Here is a 20,655-nt window from a genome sequence, read left to right as displayed (position 1 = left end):
CTGCCAGTAATCTAATATATTTATTGTTGTATCCAGTGTCCTAATGATAATATTACTCTCCCATTTACTCAAACTACTGCTTACCTCTCTCTACTTTTTCTTCCTCGGTGCTGAGTTTTTAATGATTATCTATCGTAAAGGAAAAGACTCAAAACCAGTAACCTAGCAACGCACACAGAGGCTGTACGTTTAATGCTGCCTGCTGTTCTTCTGGCAGAAGTATGTTTCTACCATGCATTCACTAATATTCATGTGCTTTGCTGAGTGGCACCAGAGGAAATCCATTCTCTCTCACCAACACCCTCCATGCTTTCAGCTGCCAAGGCTGATTACAAAGGAACGGACTGTGAGCTGAGCCCATCAGAATTTCGTTACCTAAAAGACTCCAGGGAATCAGGAAGTAATCCAGCAAATGAAACCCAGATAGAAGCAGAGAGTTTTCTGTGACCCAATTATACGAAGTCCATAAGGGCATGCTTGTTTTTCCTTAGCATTTAAATATTCTTATTTATAAAAAGTCTGGCTTTCTGAAAGTTCTATTATTTGGCCTCTGGGCATGTACCCATTTCTTAGACCATTTAAGTAATTTTCAACTAAAACACACTCCTCTGGACCAAAGACTGGCAAGCATCTCAGCATCTTTCACTGTAAGGCTAACACTGTACCCGGAAGCAAAAACCTGAGTCCTTGTCTGCTGTCGACTAGGTGAGTGACAGCATGGCTCTCCCTTTCCCACTCAGTCATGTATACTGTTGGATTCACCAAGAGAAACAGGATGGCAAAGGAAGTCAGACTTCAGGGATGGGCCAAGTGAATGTCCTAGCATTACCACATATTAGGATGGGGTCCCATCAGGAGAAGGCACACCAGCACCCAAAACGTGGCAGACAATAGGCATGCAGCAATAAATAAGGTTTGCCTGAAACTCTGAATTTTCACTTATCTTTACATCTCTTGGACTGAGAGAACAGCAGAGGCCTAAGAGTCTTTAGCCCATTGATAAGGGTAAAGAAAGCCAGAAAGATTGGAACAAAAAGAACCTCAGCCTTGAATTCCTGGCAAAATGCTAGATTCGGAAGATTTTCAACATTTTAACACTAAAATGGCAGGGGCAGGGGAGTGAGGAAGAGGAGGGAGAAAATATGAATGGCTACAGAATTAAGTCTGCAGAGTACCCAGGTCACAATGCAAATAAAAACTGACCATACTGGGAAAATGTTAACATCATAACTAAATGGGAGGGGAAAGGCACACCAGTGGGAAAACTAGAGAGAATCCATAGAGAAGGTGGAGAAAGGACTGTCTCTTTTTAGGAGAAAAACACATAAAGTTTAGCAAAAAAATCATCCATAATAAAAGGAAGAAAAAATATAATATCTGGAGGCTAAAGCCAGATTCACTTCTTTGTAGGTAGATGAGAATCTCTGGGAAGTTCTAAGACGTTGTACATTTAGTAAAAAGAAGGCACAGAACACAATAGAGACAAGCATTTGTAAGCCACAAATCTGACCAGGTTCTTACATTATAATATGTATAAATAGCTCTCAGGACTTAACTGTAACACAAAAAACACAAAAGCAAAATACAGAAAAATAATTAAAATGAGGAGGAAAAATTAAAGGAACAGACATGTCTCCAAAGGGGAAAATATAAATAGCCAACAGTTGCATTAAAAGATGTTCTACACAACGAGACATTACTTTGTGTGTGTGTGTGTGTGTTTGTGTGTGTGTGTGTGTGTGAGTGACAAAAATATGAAATGGAAATATGCTCTAGCAAAGATTTTGGCAGTTTTGGCAATTTCTTATACAACTAAGTACACACTTCCCATGACTCTGCAGTCAAACTCTTGGGCAGTTATCCCAGAGAAATGGAAAGTTATGTCCACACAAAAACATGCACACAAATATTCAGGACAGTCTTTTCATAACAGCAAAAAAAAACTGGAAGTGACCCAAATGTCCTTCAAAGGGGTAAATGGTGGAAGGACTGTGGTGCAGTCACACCATTAAAAACTGATTAGCAATAAAGAAATCTACTGATGCGACCTGGGTTAGCCCACAGACATAGCTTACTGGGAAAAGTCTCAATAACAGGCCTTATGGTTTCATCTATACACACAACCTTAGACAGACAAAACTGTAGATATGGAGAAAAGACGTGTAGCTGCTAATAGCATGGGTGTAGAATAATGTAGTTCCATGTGCTGACATAGTTTCGGATCTCGTGGCAGGAAAGACTACTTAAACCTCCATGTGGGATAGAACTGTATAAGGCTTGATGCTTACACACAGAACATACAATTAATCAAACTGAAACCTCCCCCAGCTCAGGTGACTTAGCAAAGCAGCATTTTTACCCCTCAGCGTTGGCTGATGGAATATGGCCTTCATGGTCTAACCAAGATGAATACAGAAGTCTAGCTTAGAACTGATGGAGCCGCATGGCTGGGCTTCTATACATCATTCCAACCTAAAGAACGGGAAAACATCCTTACCAATGATACATCTGACAGAGGGTTAGCACCTAGAACATACAAAGAACTGCTCCTCTCCCCCAACCAACTGAATGTTACCAAGAAATAATACAATAAAAAAGAGGTATAGAACTAAACAGAAAGCTCTCAAAATGATGACATACAAATGGCTGAGAAACAATTAAAGAAGTGCTCAACATCCAAGGAAATGGAAATTACAATTACTCTGAGATTTCACCTTCCCGCAGAAGGGCCAAGATCAATAAATGGCACACATGTTGGGGAAGGTGTGGTGAAGGGGACACTTACTCATTGCTGGTAGGACAGCAAAATGATAAAGCCACTATGGAAATCAGTGTGGAGGCTCCTGAGAAAGCTAAAAGTCAATCCACTACACGATCTAGCTATACTATTCTTGGGAATATACCCAAAGGAGTCTACATCTTACCACAGAGACATGTGCCCATACAAGTTCATTACTATTCTATTCATAATAGTCAGAAAATGGAAATAGCTTAGATATCCATCAACTTATAAATGAATGCAGCATGTTTATATAGTGGAATATTATTCTACTAAGAAAAATGACATCTTGAAATTTTCAATTAAATTGGTGGAGCTAGAGACAATCATCCTGAGTGAGGAAACCTAGTTCCAGAAAGACAAACATTGCATGTTTTCTATGCGTGACTGTTAGCTTTTAAGCTTTAGATATATGCATTTCATTTAGAATAACCATAGAGGATAGAAGTGACCAAAGGAGCAGGGTACATGCGTATGAGCATGGGTATGTCTATCTGTCTTCCAAGTAAGGGGAAATAGAATATATTGTGATAAAAGGAAAAGGGGGAATTAGAATACGATGACCACAGTGGGAGATGAGACAGCAGAGTAGAGGACGGAATATGGGAAGGTATTATAATTTAAGAAAAGTTGTGCATAAGAGAAAGATGCCACGTGACAGGGTTCAAGTAGAGGGGGGGTTTACTAGGGAAAGGGATCATCAAAAGGGGGGAGGGGGAGACTGGCCTCCAGAAATAGGAGCAGCAGGAGAGAGGAGAATGGAAAGAGGGTGAGAGAGGGAGACAGAGAGAGAGGGGGAACAGACAGAGACAGGAAGAAAAATAGATGATGGGAGGTGGGCCAGGAACTTTTAAAAGGGAGCTTGGTGAATATGCACAGAGGGTGCACTCAGCCACTGCAGCTGAGGGCGTATCCTGCCTGAACCCCAAGGACAGAGCAGTACAGATACACCTGAATACCAATAGGTATAACACCTAACAGCCACTTAAAAACTAACTAAATTAAAAAGGGAAAAAATAAATATGACTGCTGGCAGGCAGAGGTAGTGGGTATAACCTGGAGTGTGAGGGTTTGAGGAAAATGTGAAAACTGAAATACAGGCAAAGAAAAAGTACCAAAATTTACCCAGGAGCTTCTGCTCACTCCAAACCTCAACTCAGACTCACAGCCCTGTGTGTGTGTGTGTGTGTGTGTGTGTGTGTGTGCGTGTGTGTGTGTGTGCGTGTGTGTGTGTGTGTGTGTGTGTATCACTCCTTCACTAGTATATTCCTATTGGCATGAACATAAGCAACAGTGTCATCTCTCTTATTCATTTCAGCACCCAAACCTGTCAGAATGGTAGTCTGCACTTCCTGGTGTTCCCCAGACTGCCCACCTCACTCCGCAAGTCTTCCTTCTACTGCAGCACTGTCTTGAAGCAGCTCTTATACTTGGCTACACATCTTAGCTTCCCGTGGAGCTCTGAAAACACAATCTGTGGTCTTCCACACAAGCACTGACATAATACTTATTCCAAGGTACAGTCAGGGCATAGGATTTTAAAGGCCGTTTGAAAAGCCCAAGGTCAGTAATACATTGCCTCTGAACCTTTGTCTAATATTTTCAGTTGTATGTACCTCAAGCAGGAATGGGGGAGGGGTGAGTAACACTTTTCTTGTAAAGTTTGGAACCGCTAGAAGATGAGAGACAAAGAGTCAGTATGCAGAAAGAAGTCCTAGAAATGAGGTGATTATGACTGACACGAGGATTTTAAGGAAAATGAAATTCTGGATAAGAAGGCAGATGCCAGGGAAAGACTGAAGGAGGACAGTTAGGAGAAGCTGCCAAAAGCAAAACCTACTAAGATACAGACTTCTCCCCATTATAGAGTCATCTGGACGGCGTCCACACGCTAGCATATAAACCTACTCATTGAAGTAGGATAAAGAAATGTTCCATAAGGGATTTAAATGTCTCAAGACTCGTGTATATGGAGAGTTAGTACAAATGTAGTTAAAACTCAGAACAAAGAATTTTATCACTTTTCTGTGGCGCATAAGGAAAGTGATAATTCTAAAGCAGTAAACGTCAATTCATATTGTGTTTATAAGCAGCACAGTGATCCAAAAAGCATTGCTGAAAAAAAATGGACCAAGAAATTGATTTTGTTTAACTAAAGTAACACCAAAAATATCATTCCAAATAAGAGACAGCCCCTCACACGCCCACTGATCACATACAAAAGCTATGGAGGAGGGGAATTCATTTACAATCTGAATCTTTTGGTGGGGGTAGTTTCCCTGAGACAGGGTTTCTGTGTGTTAACAGTCCTGGTTGTCCTAGAACTTGCTTTGTAAACCAGACTGGCCTCTAACTCACAGACATCCGTCTGCCTCTGCCTGCCAAGTGCTGGAATTAAAGGCGTGCTACCTGAATCTTAAATGAGGACAAAGAAGTCCAGAGGGGCAGGTGACTAGTCTACATTACACAGTTCCCATGTAACTAGAAGGGCAGGACAGAGTTTAAAATCATTTCCAGGGGCTGGGAGGATAGTTCAATCAGCAGCAAGTCCTTGACTTTTGAGTATGGGGCTCTGAGTCTGACCCCTAGAACTGATACTTTAAAAGCATGGAATGGTTGAGTAGTTGTCAGCCTAAAACTGGAGAGGCAGAGAGACGCCTGTCCCCAGGGAGCTTGATGAAGTTGCAGGCCACTGAGAGACCCTGTTCCCTCAACATAGATGGATGATGGCCACTGGCTTCCCACAATAAGTGTGCACACATGTGAACACACATGCACATACGTAAAACCATTTTTGCCCAATTCCCGAGCCTGAGTTCATAACTGCTATAATCCTTTTCATAACCTATATTCAACCTAGCAGGTTCAAAGTCAGTCACTGGGTTTCTCCACATATGTTGGTTGGTGATGAGGGAGAAATTAGAATTTTATATTCTTCTTGACACTAGCGTTTCTGTAATGTTTCAAGTCCTCTCTTGGTAAAAACTATATGCCACCGAAAGTAATTACACAGAAGTACCCTCTAACTGAAGATGGAGGAACAGGTACCAGTTTCAAATGAACACTCCACAGGTTAGAAGGCATCACAGGCAAGCTTCCATGAAAGGTAACTTATAGTAAGTAAAGGAGAAACGATGCCAGTTTTCTGTACTGGGGCAGACCTCTCGACTGCTGAATCATGTACAGTATATGTACACTCTACGTCATGAAGATCCAGAGAGGAGCATCGCTACTCATCGGTGCACACACCTTGAAGGCGGGTACTGAGCATCGCACATCGCCCCTTCCCTTCTACTCAACCGGGAGCCTCCTCTACCCACCACATGTGAGTGAGATCCACGAGAATATCCACTGGCCTTCGTTATTAGCTGGTGACATTAATCCAAACCCTTATAACACACATGAAGTGAGAAGCACACCTGACTTGACTGTGGCATTTTCCCTAATAGAACATCAGGTGCAATGGTTCACAGTTCATTAGATACAACAGGAAATCAGCAAATGAACATTCGAGTTGTGGTTATTATTTACATCTGGGGAGGCCATGAGACATTGCTCCTCTGTTTCCTATAATGTGTGTGTTGAGGTGAAATCTTCTTTCCCTGCTTCAAGGGAGGAATGGGGTGCTTATCAGGCTGCGCCTTAAGAACCAGCTATAACAGATAAGAGATAATCACCAGGGAGGCAAAACCTCATTGTGCTTTATTGAGACAATAGGAAAGGGTCTTTCAGAGTTGGCCCACAGAAACCAATTCAGCCATGGTGCAGGGAGGTCAGGCTACACCTCAAACTTACAGCAGAACTTGGCAATGTAATAGTCAACTATGTAGTACTGGTTTTGAAGGCATGAAGGGGCCATTGAGAGCAACTAAGACTAGGAACCATGTAGAAACAATCAGACTCCCTGAGAAAGAGCACCAAGAAGCCAGTGGTGAAGGTGAAGCCTTGGTTACAATGGAGAACCCCAGATATTGGAGTTGCCAGGACCATGAGGTGTCCACCAAAGAAAGATGTCAATGTGGAGAGCTAGAGAGGTGGGGACAAGGTGTGACTTGCTGCTTGAATTCCTGCCTTGACTTCCTTAAAATGCTGTACTGTAACTTCAAATTGTTAGCCAAATAAATCGTTTTCTTTCCTAACTCGCTTTTGTGGTTAAGGTGTTTATCGCAGTCAAAGAAATAAAACTGGGCAGTGATATACATTACAGAGACAACGTTAAAATAGAAATCTACTCTTTTGGGGGGGGGTTCAAGACAGGGTTTCTCTGTGGCTTTGGAGGATGTCCTGAAACTAGCTCTTGAAAACCAGACTGGTCTCCAACTCACAGTGATCCACCTGCCTCTGCCTCCCAAGTGCTGGGATTAAAGGCACATGCCAACACTGCCTGGTGAAATCTACACCTATCTGTTTCTTTAAAGTATAGTCAAGTCTGGATTCTCTGAAAGTTCTATGGATTCACAAAAAATAAAATAAATGTAGTCATATTAATATGTTTATTTATTTAGGTATGTTTAAAAGAGCTACTGAGGATTATTGAGGAAGATTACCTACACAGGATAGGGATGTCATGTGATATTTTATTAGGGAGAAGTCACTTACATGAGAAGCCGAGAACCCAAGGTCAGCACTCGCTGCTCTCCGAGACCCGACTGGAACCCCAAGAGACAGGGAGTCCACTTTCTTTTAGTTCTTTATCCCCCCACATCTTCTACATACCTGTGACCACGCCCAAACAGGCATGGTCAGTGCTACAGGTAGGTATGATCTCTCCCTAGAGAGGATTGACTACAGAGCCCGCACCAAGCTCACAAAAGAATCTCACATCATCCTCATGACATGTCAGCAACCTGACAATGTCCAAGTACTCAAATTACCCATCCCACAGAAGCCCAACCCAGACTGCCCTCCCTCACAAGGAATATGATGTGTTTAGAGAGACTTATGGGGGAAATACAAGGCACAGTTCAGTAAGGTCCATTGGTATCTGTGTCCCTTTTCATCCTGGTTGCGCCTGGCCCACTGCTAGCATTATGTACCCATGGTAGCCACCATTGACCCATCACAACTCTTCCCAAATCAAGTGCTTTCCCACATGAAGTCTAGGTGCTCCTCACAAGAGGAACTGGTGCTGCCCACAAAGTGGGGCTTGTCGACCTTCAATACACTACACAGTTCTTATGATTTATTAGAACATCACCTTTCCAAAACATGAGCTTGCCTAAGTGGAAATAACATTGGCCCAAGAGTACTGCCTTTCTAGGTAGTTTTGATTGGATTATTGCTCCCTTCATACTTTAGGTGTGCTGCATTCAGAGCATGATAAGAAAATACTCCACTTCTGCGATACTGAATATTCAATCTCAGTCAAAACTGGTATCTTTTGGAGAAGCTCTTCTTGCAGTTCAATTTATAGTTCATAAACATGGTCACTACTGCACATGTATGAACATAAGAAGACATTCATTAGTTTTATAAAGCAGGAAGGCAAAAGGAACACACCCCCTATCATTCACTGTAATCAAGAAATCTAAAATCTAAATAGAAAATAACTTATTAAACTTGGTAGGAAGGGGATGAGTTCTTACTTTTAATAATTCCACAGAAGTTTAATTCAATCTTGTTCTATGAAAATGTTTAATCTGATTAAAAAAAAACCTTTTGTCCATTTGAGACTAACATGAAAATGTTTATATTTAGTGCATTATTTTAATAATATTTGCACATAATAATGCTCATAAAAATGTTTGCTAGTTCATTGGGGATTTAGTAATGATACAAACAAGTGGCTGATAAGTCAGTCGTAAAAATAACAGACACTTTATTTCATTTAAAAACATTTTAATAATCTATGGGGCCTTTGGTAGTATTTATCCCTGGCATACAAATAGACTTTGGGTGCCCATCCCACAATAGGGGATACTCTCTCAGCCTGGACTCTTGTTGGAGGGCCTAGACCCTACCCTAGATGAAATGACAGACTCTGGGATCTGCCATGGAGGGCCTCACCCTCCCTGGGGATCAGAGTAGAGATTGGGTGGGGGGCTGGGGGGCCTGGTGGGGAGGGAGGGGGAGGAAGGGAGGGAGAGCTGGCATTGACATGTGAAACAAGCTTGTTTCTAACTTTAAAAAAAGGAAAAAATATTTTAAAATAATTATTTTCACTCATTTTAATTAGATAAAATGTATTTTAAATTAATACTCTAAATTATCTCAGATATAACAATACATATAAAACATTAAAGAAAAGGACAATATGAGATCTTTGTTATGCAAATTAAATATTAAAAGTTATCTTAATAGAAAACTAAATTCTTATACTCTCATATCAAGAAGCTGTAGCCACCTGATTTCCCTCATGCGTCCACGTCTGCAATACAGTAAGTAGATAACTCTTTGGGCATAAGAGAGAAAAACTGCCTTGAACCAAGAAATCCATTTTTACATAATCACAGTGGAAGTGTGTTATACACAGAAAGCTAGTGATGTCCAATGGTAGTGATAATGCCTAATGATTTAGCTGAATGTCCTCTATATGGGGACTCTCTTGACTCTTCAAAGCTCGTAACAATTCAATGAAGTAGAAACTAGTAATGGAAGAACTGAGGATTAGAGTTAGAATTGCTGCATAAGGCCACACACCTACCCTGAATCAGCCTGCGTCCTACTTCCTACGGAGCATGAACAATACAAGAGAGGAATTGAAGAATGTTAGAGAAAAACCACTGGCAGAAGAAGAACCATGGAGGGGAATACCACAAAATAAAACCTGGGGCTTCTGGGAAAGCAGGTGTAGGCAGCAGCAAATCCATTTTGCAGTTAGTAGGGAAACCCAATTCTAGACATAGTCGTCCTGGCCTTTGCCTTGAGAGTACCTCTGTCCTGGGCACACTCATGAGGAAGAATGGTTCATTTTCTTCAAGTCACTAGATCTGCACAGCCTGATGGGAAACGTGAAGCAAACACTACCTGAAGACACCCATGTATATTTTCTCCTATGAGCACATTGCCTTACATGACAAAGTAACTGTGAAGATTGAACTAACATTGAGGACATGGAAACAGCAGCCTGGATCACGCAGGTAGGCTCAATGTAATGTTAACTCCTTAAAACTGAAAATTACTAAAATATTTCCCTAGCTGTGATCAGGGCAGGACACCTGACTCCAGCAGGAAGCTGCAGAACACAACCTCACTGGCTTTTAAAATGCACAAAATCATGAACCACGGCATGCGCTCAGCTTTCAGCAACTATAAGGAAATCTTCTAGGAAGGAATACTGCCCTGTCAACAGCTTTCCTTTAGTCCACAGAATCATAGGCTAGATTCTAGTCATACAGAATTATAGGAAAATAAATTTGTGTTGGATAGATAGAGCTACTAAATTCGTGGCAGTGTGTCAGGCCGTGATAGGAAACTCTCATGGATATCTGTATTCTAGGGCAAGGCTACCCCTTAAGGGTGAAGGAGCGAAACTACAGAGGCAAGCGAGAGTCAGCACAGTCAGGAAGGGAGACCACATCTGACCCCAATGAACAAATCCAAAGAAAACAGCGATGGACGAGGCTGATAGGGCCAGCCCTTTTGTCTCTGGAGAAACAACATTCTAGTTCTAAACCCCACCCCAAGATTCTGTCCTGAGAAGCCTAGTGAGAGCCAACTCAGAGCATCTAAGGACAGCCAGAGTAAGAGTGACAAGAGTTTTCCTTGATGGCATCTCCTCTCAGTTGCTATCCAAGGTTCACAGGATCTGTGCAATAAACCAGGCCATCCACAAAGCCCTTGCCCTATGCCCACATGCAGACCCCGAGCTCCTGACAGAGAGCAACAAAAGTGATGTGCCTTCTCTCTCCCAGACTGGCACATGGAAAGCAAAACTCAAGACAGGTTTCATGCTCATTAAGAACCCTATGGAATATGCCTTGCATTCATGATACTGTTCTATTAAATGCAGAGTCGTTAATGAATGGTATTAATAGATGTACTGTAACCCATCAAATACTCATTTGATACAACCTTTCAGGTTATTAGGAAACAATGCTCTGACAGAAAAGAGTGTATCTTTAATCTTGAGAAGAACTGGGATCCAGGTGAAAGCAAAGAGAAGACTGATGCAAAATGAAAAAGAAAAAAGAAAACCTTTATATCGCACCGCAGTTCTGCTGGCTGTGTTGTCACATGATACACAAAAGTTCTCGATTCTCACATACACACTAAATCATTACAGTGTACAGAAAATCTAAGATAAAAATACAACTATAGCTTAAATACTGAAGGTTATTAGGCTGCCAATTAAAAAGCAACTCACTGGGCTTTGCAAATGTTTTAACATCTGTTTTATGATTTAAATGTCAAACTAAATTATGCTAAACTTGAAACTACACTACCTATGGAAACCCGCCAGCTATCTCCACTCTTCCAGACTCTGGAACTCACAGCACAAGAAGGAAATCTTAGAAGTTACCCGAGTCTGACAACACGCTTGATGGCAGAGATGGTCCGTACGGATACTTTCACTTTTTAAAAACCTCTAGTGTGATTTTGCTTTACAGACCAGTTTGCGCTCTAACTTCTGATGTCATCTAGAAGGGAAATAAAGTTCCACTCATTCTATGCCTTCTATAAGGTGAGATATGGTAGGTGCTCTATATTTATTTAAACAATTTATTCTTTACATTGTCCCAGGGAAGAACTACGTCAAATGAACAGTAAACCACTATTTACACTTCAATTGAAACTACCAAAATTCAGTTACACAGTATTTCAGAGATAATATTTTAATAAAATCAAAGATAAAGCATGAAAGTATAAGACAGCCAGTAGATAAAATGCACTTCTGAATAGCTCCAATACTCAAATCAATTCTCAGTAACCATGTTATTAATAGTAGACAAAAGTATTTCCATAAAGAAATGTGGTGATATAAAATAATGGCAGGTATAAAGTATGCTATTTCACTTATGCATTATGTTTATAACAAAAAAATAATCATCGAATAAGAAACTCTACCCACAGGGATTTCCCATTTAATCTGAGGAATAATATTTAACAATTGTGCAATGACGGATGCTACCTCTGATGTGTGGCATGAGAGGAAGGCACACTCAACAGTGAATGTTTAGTAAAAGTTTACTTCAATATTCTGCCGAGGCTTGAAGTCCTGAGAAAGTTATCTAGTCAGCCACCGTGTCAAAGCTTGCAAATGATAGAATATCCCAACCACTAAAGATTGTCAACAAAATTAGGATGTGCAACGATGTACACGACATGTAGGAAACCAAACACACACACAGCACAATCTCAAAATTATGAAAATGAAGTGATACAAATATACACTTAGGCATCTGAGAGAAAGTGGAAAAAATTAAACCAATGGTTATTTGTGCATTTATGGTTCACAGCAGTCATTTCTGGTTTTCTAGAAAAGGGGTCTTTCCTATCATCAGTAACTGATGTATTTGGTTTTTAACTATTATTAAAAATAGTTCATGAGGTCAATGCCTCTCCTTCAGACAGGAGTCCTAAGTCCTTTGCAATATTGTGGATTTGAAAAATCTTAGCTCGATTAAATTGACTACACTATAAAGGGATTTGTAAGTTTACTTCAGGAATGATTTTTATATTTAACCATTTTTATTTTAATTCATCACGTAAAGTCTTCAAAACTTATCTAGACATAGCTCCACGAATGAATTTCCTAAAACTTTAATAGGTTTTTCCTTTAAGTGTTTTACATACAAATAAAACCTTTCCTCTATTATGAAATGCATGCTTCACATTCTGTTAAAAATAATGAGATAATCATATTTAATATCAACTCGGACATTTACAGCACATTTTGTAAAAGAGCAAGTATGCCTTAAGTAAACACTATACTTAATATGTTTTCTATAACAGCTAGATACATTTTATAATTCTGTTGCTTTTCAATGATGGTCTTGCTATTTTCCACAAGACTGGAATAAACATACCTAAAAACTATTAAGTTTCAATTCACTGAACTGAAAACTTAAGCTCATATATACATGAAATATAGGTAACAGAGAACCTTTAGCAGCAGAGAGTCTGGGCGACCCCAGCTTTGAGGAAGGAATTAAGGAGATACAAGCTCACTACATCACTATTACTGTGCAGTGTGATGAGGTCCACTCTATACACATTATCACACGGATCCCTGTCTGTTGGGCATGCTCTGTTTTACAGATAAAGAAATCACGATGTACTATAAAATACCTCAGGAGAAGACACGGTGTTAAGTAATAACTTCTAACCCTAGTCCAGTTGAATAAAACTGATTTCCCCAATGCCATTACAATTCTGGGAAGGAAAAGCTGGATGTGGAAACTACTTCTAAGACTCAGAGCACATCTCCGACTCCACTGAAGTTATGTAATTTAACTGGCAGGGGAGGCTGGGGAGCCCAGGGCTCTGTGGCGAGCTCAGAAAAGCCTGGGATGGGCTGGAGTCTGGCTGCATGAATCTTTGGAAACTGGCTTTCCCTTCCCAGGACAGCCTGTGGTTTACTCACACCATGCTCACCACTTCTTATTAGCCTCAACAGTGTCCCAGAGGACTGGGCATGAAGCCAACCCACCGGAAGAGGTGAGGGTCAGGAGGAAGGCAAGAGAGCCCTGATGACTGACTTCAATCTACAGCATGTGACTCATGGGAAAGTCAAAGCTAAACCCCTACTACCTGGTTCATCTGTTTCTAGAAATTTCCAGATCACTTACCATTAAAAAATTCATTTATGTGCTTGATGATGGTTTCTATCAACAAACACATTGTCACAACCTTGTAACATATATTGATTACTACAATGGCTGGTTTATCTAGACACCTATTAGTTTATCTGACTACATGTTCAGGACATTTTTTTCTCATTCCTCAAATTGTAGAGATAATTCCATATTTCCTCTATGAAACCTTTAGGCACCCCATCTCTATTTAGCCAGTAGAGTCAACAAACTTTGTTCTAGTAAATCATGTTTAGGTTAAGTGTGTTTAAGGTATCTCTCGACTAAACCGACAGTTCTCTTAAAGACAAAATAAACAGCACTTTAAACCCCCAAAACGGTGAACAGAATATAAGAAAATCTGTATACGAACGGAATTTCAGTATTTTCATAAGGTCTCTTCAAACAGTATTATTAAAGGGGTTTGCAAATATGTAGATAGTTATCATGCTAAAATTGGGATGTTAAGTTCCACTGGCTGTTAGAAGTGAGAACTTAAGCCATTTCATTTTATGAAGTTTAAATTAAACTATGAAGTTAGTATAACTTCAAATCCTGGCAATGCCAACTTAAAAACACTCAGGCATAAATGAATCTCACTCATAAACATAGATGAATATATAACAACTGAATCTTGGGTTGTTCAAGGTCAAGTTGAATTGCTCTAGCAGTGACAGGTTGATTTACATTGAATAACTTACAACTAGAAGTTAAACTAGACAACAGAAGGAGGGAGTCTCACAGTCTGCATGCATGAAGGTTTGCTCTGCAATCATAAGCAGCTAGCAGTGGAAGGGTGGAGCCATTCTTTGCAGATTATCAACTTGATACCAGTTGCACTTCTGAAAAGTCACACAAGTGAGAAACAAGTATAAACACACAGTCTTCAGAAACACCACCACCACAGTGAATTTTATTTCTGCAAAATTTCTATCTCTGTTGCTTGAGAAAAAAAATCGAAAGAGAGAATATGGCATTTTCTTGTTGTATATACTCCTATTTTATATTGAATGTTTATGTTGTGCATTCCTCCAGAATGTAATAAATAAAGGCTTTGAAAGACAATGAGATATTGTTAGGATCTCCTGTGTTATAACTCCAGTTATTCAGCCAGGGAGCATCTGAGCACTGGGGAAACACCAGCTGAATAGCAAAGTCAAGATCGAACTCTCCACATGCAGAACACAGCCTCCAGTCAGACGGCTCCTTTTTTGAAGAACTGAGCACTAAGGAAATAGGCTCTCCAAGCTTTTCCTGTCATCAGTATGGATGTTTAGTGCTATTTGATAACTTGGGTTATCTATAAACTCTTGAAATACACAATATAAAAATATAGCTCTTGTAAACATGGTGAAATGACAGTAAAAATACTTCCTACTTGTGCTTGTTAAAATGGATCAAGTATGACAAAGCAACCTTTATACTATTGGATCATTTTATAATCCTTGTAAAGTTACCTGGCTGTTTAGCTAAAACAAAAACAAAGATTATTAAGCTAAATATTATATAAAATGTAGGCCTGTCTATCAATAAAACTTACATCAGAAATACTTAAATGACTGAAAAACTATCACAAGATTAATTCCAGTGTTCAGAACATAATAAACATGCTGACAAATATTTAGTTGAAACATTTTTCAACTTTTTTAAAGGCAACTATTGCATCTTTTTTCTTATGAAAGACAGATTTAGAGGCCATTCAACTATGGAGAATTACTTGGCCACAGTTTAAATCAGCTACCTACTTGAAATGTGAATTTTTGGTCTAGTTGTACACTCTTCCTGTACTCAATCATTTCACCTGTGGAGATGATAGTGGTTCCTATTTCATAGTATTGTTTTGGTTGTACCTTTAACAATACTACTAATAAAATAATCCTGTTAAAGAACTTAGAGTCTGGTGGGTGATAGCTCAATAAATATTGGCTACATGTCCTTCACTATATTTTAACTCAGATGGTCTCCATCTTCTCTAAACAGAATACTGGCAAATCAGTGCCTTGTGGGTTAAGAGAGAAATAAGGAAACAAAGCTTTTTAAGAAAAAAAAGGTACCACTTTACCTTAGCGTTTTTAAAGATGAGGTATTCAAGATCAAGTAGTTGAACCTTCTCAGACTCTCTTCTCAGAGCAGGGTGTTCCTGTGCAGTGCCTTCTGGGATATTCACCTAAGTAGGTCTTGTTGTACAGCAATAACAAAAACAGAGGCGGCTCTAAGGACCTGAGCTCACTGCATGGCAATGTAAAACACTATACGGTGCCATCTTATGATCCAATCCTGAACACAAAGAGACTGGCAATGGATATTGGGCTGTGCATTGACAAGGGTATGACAAGAAATAGCTGAGGAAACCATGTTGATAAAACTTTAAGAGGGATAAAAATCATACTAAATGACTGAGCTCCTTAGGTCTCTCTGCATTCCCAGCCTACTCTAGAACTCTTGCTAAAGTTATGAGATTATAAGCATATGCCACATCAGGTTGAGAATTTTCCCCCTATTGAGACGTAGTCTAATGGAACCCAGGTTGGGTTCCAACTCACTATCCAGATGAAGATGACCTTGAACTACTTCCCCTTCTAAGTGATGGGATTACATGTGCATGCTACCATGCCCATCTGAGAAGTCTCTTTTCTGGATATTGTCTTCTTTTAGATACAAAGAGATACTGCCCATTTGTGGAGGAAAAAAATCTTTTACCTATTGGAGGACAAAAATGTGCATATCTGAGGGGCATTTAGGATTTGAAAAAACTGGTGCTGCAGAAAAACATGAAGCAAAATCTTGTTCAGATACAATTATAACCCTCCATCTAAAAGGACCATTGGATTACCACAACACTGCTTGTGCCAAAGCACATGGGACTCTGTGACTATCCCAGCAAGACAGAAGATATTCCAAAGCGACACACATGTACCCCTCCTCCATTCTTAGACTGGCTGTCAAAACTACTGACATAATGCTCTCCCGAGTAACTGAAATCACCCCCAGGAAATCATATGCTGGGAGAAGAAAAAGGCTAATGCCTGTCACCAACCAAGAGAGGAACCTGTCCTCCAGGAAAAAACTTCACACAGTTCAGACAACTACCAAGTACTTTGCAGGAGAGACTAGAGCGGAGACAATGAGGGGTCAGTGGTGGACTGGACTATACCTTGATTAGGCAGGACTGCACAGCTATGCCTACCTGTGTCCTCTATTTAAACCCCAACCTCGTGTCAGAAGCCTAAAGATGAACTTGGAGGTCACTGGCTCTCTTTATCTCTACCTCCTGATGTGGCCACAAGGGGTAAATCTCTTTCTCAGCTTTTTACTATTTCTTGTTTCTTTAGTAAATGAGAATATTGGCTTAGACTAGCATTTGAAATCTTCCAGAGCCCAGACTTTTACTCCAAAAACTCAAGCAACATACTTTCAGATTTCATAATTTATATGAGTTTCAGTATGAAATTTATGTAGGTTTGAGAACATTGAACATGAAAGTATGGTTTCATTTCAGATTAAACATGTAAAGAAGGGAACAATCTCACTAACAGTCAAGGAAGTCACTTCATATGCGCCCATGTTAAGTACAGACTGTGTCCCACCATAATTCTACATTGAAACCTAATTTTCAAGATGACAAACACTGTGACTATGTGCAATTTTATTATTTTTCTGGTATTTTTTAGGAGAGTTCAACAAATATAGATTTGGGGCAGGATATTAATTTTTCTTCTTTTCTTTTAAAGATGTTACTGCCTTCTGCCCTCCATTGTTTCTTAAGAGAAGCTAGCCCTCATTTGTCTACTGTCCTCTGTGTGTACCATTACTTCTTCCTGCAGGCTAAAGGTGAATTAACTTTCTATGGCTAACTTTCATAAGCACTTAATTCAGTATGAACCATATTCATATTATAAAGTCTTATTCAAAACATGGTATCCTGAAAAAGAAAACAATAACCTGACATGAAATGGAGTCACATGCCTAAGGCATCTTTGGGCTCTCTGGGGCGTGTGTGTGTGTGTGTGTGTGTGTGTGTGTGTGTGTGTGTGAGATCATATACATTTGTTCATAAGTCACTATTTTTCATACAATTTTGATCTTTCCTACTGTTTTCTTTCTCTGAGGCTATGTACTACTAAACAAGTTTCTGTAGAATAATTTCAGACCCTTGGTAACAGGATTAAATGCAATTGAAAGTTTGCTGAAAGAATAAACACACAAATGGTTAATGATTCTCCACACAGCTATGATTTGCCTGAGGGAATAATGTGGTCTGCCCTTCCAGCAATTATTTTAAAAACTCAGCCTCATAAAAAGAGAAAGTAACTACTAATAGGTTCATTTTTTTCTGCAAGCGCTGATTTGTAACATTATTAAAAAGTTAAAGGCATATTAAGTCACTGAAATATATTTTTATCTTCACTTTGTGCATAATACTAGCTACTATATACCCAATCTGGGAGAAATGGTCCATTTTAATTTAAACACAGAAAATATTGATGTTCTGAAACTATTAAGATTGCTTAGATTCCATTACAATAAACAGGTTGTTCGGTGACTCCCAAGGACTTTCTGATAAGCAAATGAAGGAGCAGGCACTCATTTCCAGAGTAAGAATTCACTGTGGATTTTATCGACATCATATTTAAAAGACATGACCACTGAGACCAAATCTAGCATTTAAGTTACTGGTCATGTGTCCCAGGTCATTGGGCAGTAAGAGACCCAAATGTGATTTACAGAAAATGCTACCTACCCCTACCTTCATCATCCTGGACCCTTTACTTAAAATGAAATGGCACAATGTGGAAGGTCGTGTCTGCTATAAAGTAGTTCAGGTGGGTAAGTACACAACCCCATTTGCATGAATGAACCCTGGTTTGTGTTGGTTTTTCTAGTTTGGAAAATGAAGAAAAGGATCATCGTTATTCCACTACCAGTCAGGTGTTCTATGTCCCCATGCCTGGTCAGGCAGATACATAGAAAATTTACAAGCTTCCGGAAATGCAAACAGCATTTTCAGGACCAGAGCCAAGCTACTGAGGGAAGCAGCAGGTACACATTCTCTTCCACCTCCGCTTTAACTCCCTGACACAGGAGCAGGGACGCTGCAGTCACTCGGTGTGCACCTGAGCATCTTTCCTTTAATAAAGGGTTAGGATAGACAGCACCTGTGTCTATGTCCCAATGACTGATGAGTCATGAAACCAATGCAATACAAAGCTATATTTGAAATGTTTGCCTTGCAGAGCTCCAGAAGATAAGTGTGATGGTCAAATTTTCATCATCAACTCCCAAGGATTCAGAGATGCTTAACTATTAGGAAAGCACAGCTTTCTAATTTCTGTGTACACGATTATGTATGTATGTATGTATGTATGTATGTATGTATGTATGTATGTATGGTGTATCTGTGATGAAGCCTCCAGATGCAATTAAATCATCAATGTTATAACACACAAACACGCACAAATGGATTTAGGCCTAAATACGTCATAATATGATGCTACATTTGAATCTCTTATTGCCTAAGAAACCTAAGAACCCAAGACAAAAGGCCAACAGCGTAAAGAACGGTGGTGAAAGACAAGAGTTGGGGTCTTACAGAAGAATGCAGGCTGCAGACGGTTTGTCCTTGAGGGGTACCTCTGGCTTCTCCCTGTGTTCCCTTCTTTCTCTATTTCTGGCCACCACAACTGAAACTGCTCTGTTCTACAATGCCCTCCCACTATGGACTGAACTCTCTGGAAACACAAGGTAAAAGAAGACCTCCCAGCTTTTAAGATATTTATGTCAGGCATTCTGTCCCAGAAACAAGAAAACAAGTTAATACATAAAGTATATTCGGGATGACTGTACTGCACTATATACAGACACACACATACACACCACAATAATAGAAACTTTCACTAATAATGACAAGCTATTATCTACAAAATTTAAAAATGCTGCAGATGATAGAGAAGCTGATAATCCCACGGTCCTAAGCAATAGACTTTCAAAGACAAACTGTCCTTCACCATATACGCCTATCTACACTTCCCCTAAACCCACAATCATAACGGACTCCTGTTCTCCCCCATCCTCACAGACAACATGGAAAGCCAAGAACCACTGTTCTATCCGTGAGCCAAGTGCTGGTTTTCAGGGCAAGGTTTTCAATAGGATAACACAATGATGTTAACACAGTGCTCCTTGCAATGAGCAAACAACATTTTCCATAATCCTGAGTAACAACGCAAGGGGTTAAAATAAGTCACACCAAATTAATGTGTAAGTACTTCAAATAGTGTAACCAGCATTTCAAATTGAGGGCTTTTCTAAAAGGACACTGCACTAAGCGGCAAGTTTTAATTTAGCTTAGTCTTAAGAGAACTTATTTTAAAATGTTTTATGGATCCCTGTCTGGTAATTTTTTTTCCTTCATCTCATGTGTTGGGAACAATGTTTCTCTTAACCATGTGTTGTGCTGACACTGTTTTAGTGTTAGGAAGTCACCCTCTAACAGCATCAGTTAATCTATTATTAGCTATTATGTCCTCAGGGGAAATTAACAGCACGGATAAGCCATGTATCCATCCTCTCAATAATACCTGTTTGAGAAAATCACCAGCAAAGTGTTAACTCACATCTTCTTTATGACAAATGGTGATGTGGGGAGAATCACCCTGCCTTAACACATACATCACTCTTACTAACAGAAGATCAACTTCTGAAGGTGCCATTCAAATAAGGGTTTGCATATTGTTTTAAGTAAGACCCATCTTTGACCAACTACACAGAGGGGATTGCCTGTATCCAACCTTATTCCTTAACTTCTATCCAGTACCACAAGGGACTTCTATTTCTTGCCTACTTGGGTACAGAAAGTTCTCATAAGTACAAACCATTCCTCAATATTGCTGTGGTGAGAAATGGTCTATGAATTCTCTTCAAAGACTTGCATGTTTGCTAAGACTGGCATGGAGAAACTGTCAAGAAAGGCAGAAGGAAAAGGTGGGTCGGGGAGACAAGTAGGCAGGAAAGGAGGCCGGAAAAAGCAAGGGAAAAGATGGGGTTCTCTGGACAGTTTGAGACATGTCCATATGGCGTCTTTCTACAGAAAAATGAAGCTAACACCTGTGCTGCTGTGGCTCCCAAGGGTCAATCTGGGTCCTA

The 20,655-nt window shown here is 39.8% G+C and overlaps 1 protein-coding gene across 9 annotated transcripts in view; it reads right to left on the bottom strand.

The window, feature by feature from the left end:
- Bckdhb (branched chain keto acid dehydrogenase E1 subunit beta) overlaps positions 1-20,655 on the bottom strand; it is a 178,280-nt gene that overhangs the window by 19,721 nt on the left and 137,904 nt on the right. Inside the window, exons 10-11 of one of the 9 annotated variants that reach the window (XM_021229328.2) lie at positions 15,575-15,689; positions 14,256-14,354 (exon numbers count right to left, since the gene is read on the bottom strand). The exons of the other annotated variants lie outside the window; for them this stretch is intronic. Coding sequence (XP_021084987.1) covers positions 15,624-15,689 — 66 coding nt within the window. The 3' untranslated portion in view covers positions 14,256-14,354; positions 15,575-15,623. Of the gene's footprint in view, positions 1-14,255; positions 14,355-15,574; positions 15,690-20,655 lie in introns of those variants that run through there. 9 annotated transcript variants of the gene reach the window in all.

This window comes from Mesocricetus auratus, unplaced genomic scaffold, assembly GCF_017639785.1.
Source record: "Mesocricetus auratus isolate SY011 unplaced genomic scaffold, BCM_Maur_2.0 Super-Scaffold_100691, whole genome shotgun sequence".
Classification (NCBI taxonomy): Eukaryota; Metazoa; Chordata; class Mammalia; order Rodentia; family Cricetidae; genus Mesocricetus; species Mesocricetus auratus.
This window is presented reverse-complemented; position numbering and strand designations above follow the sequence as displayed.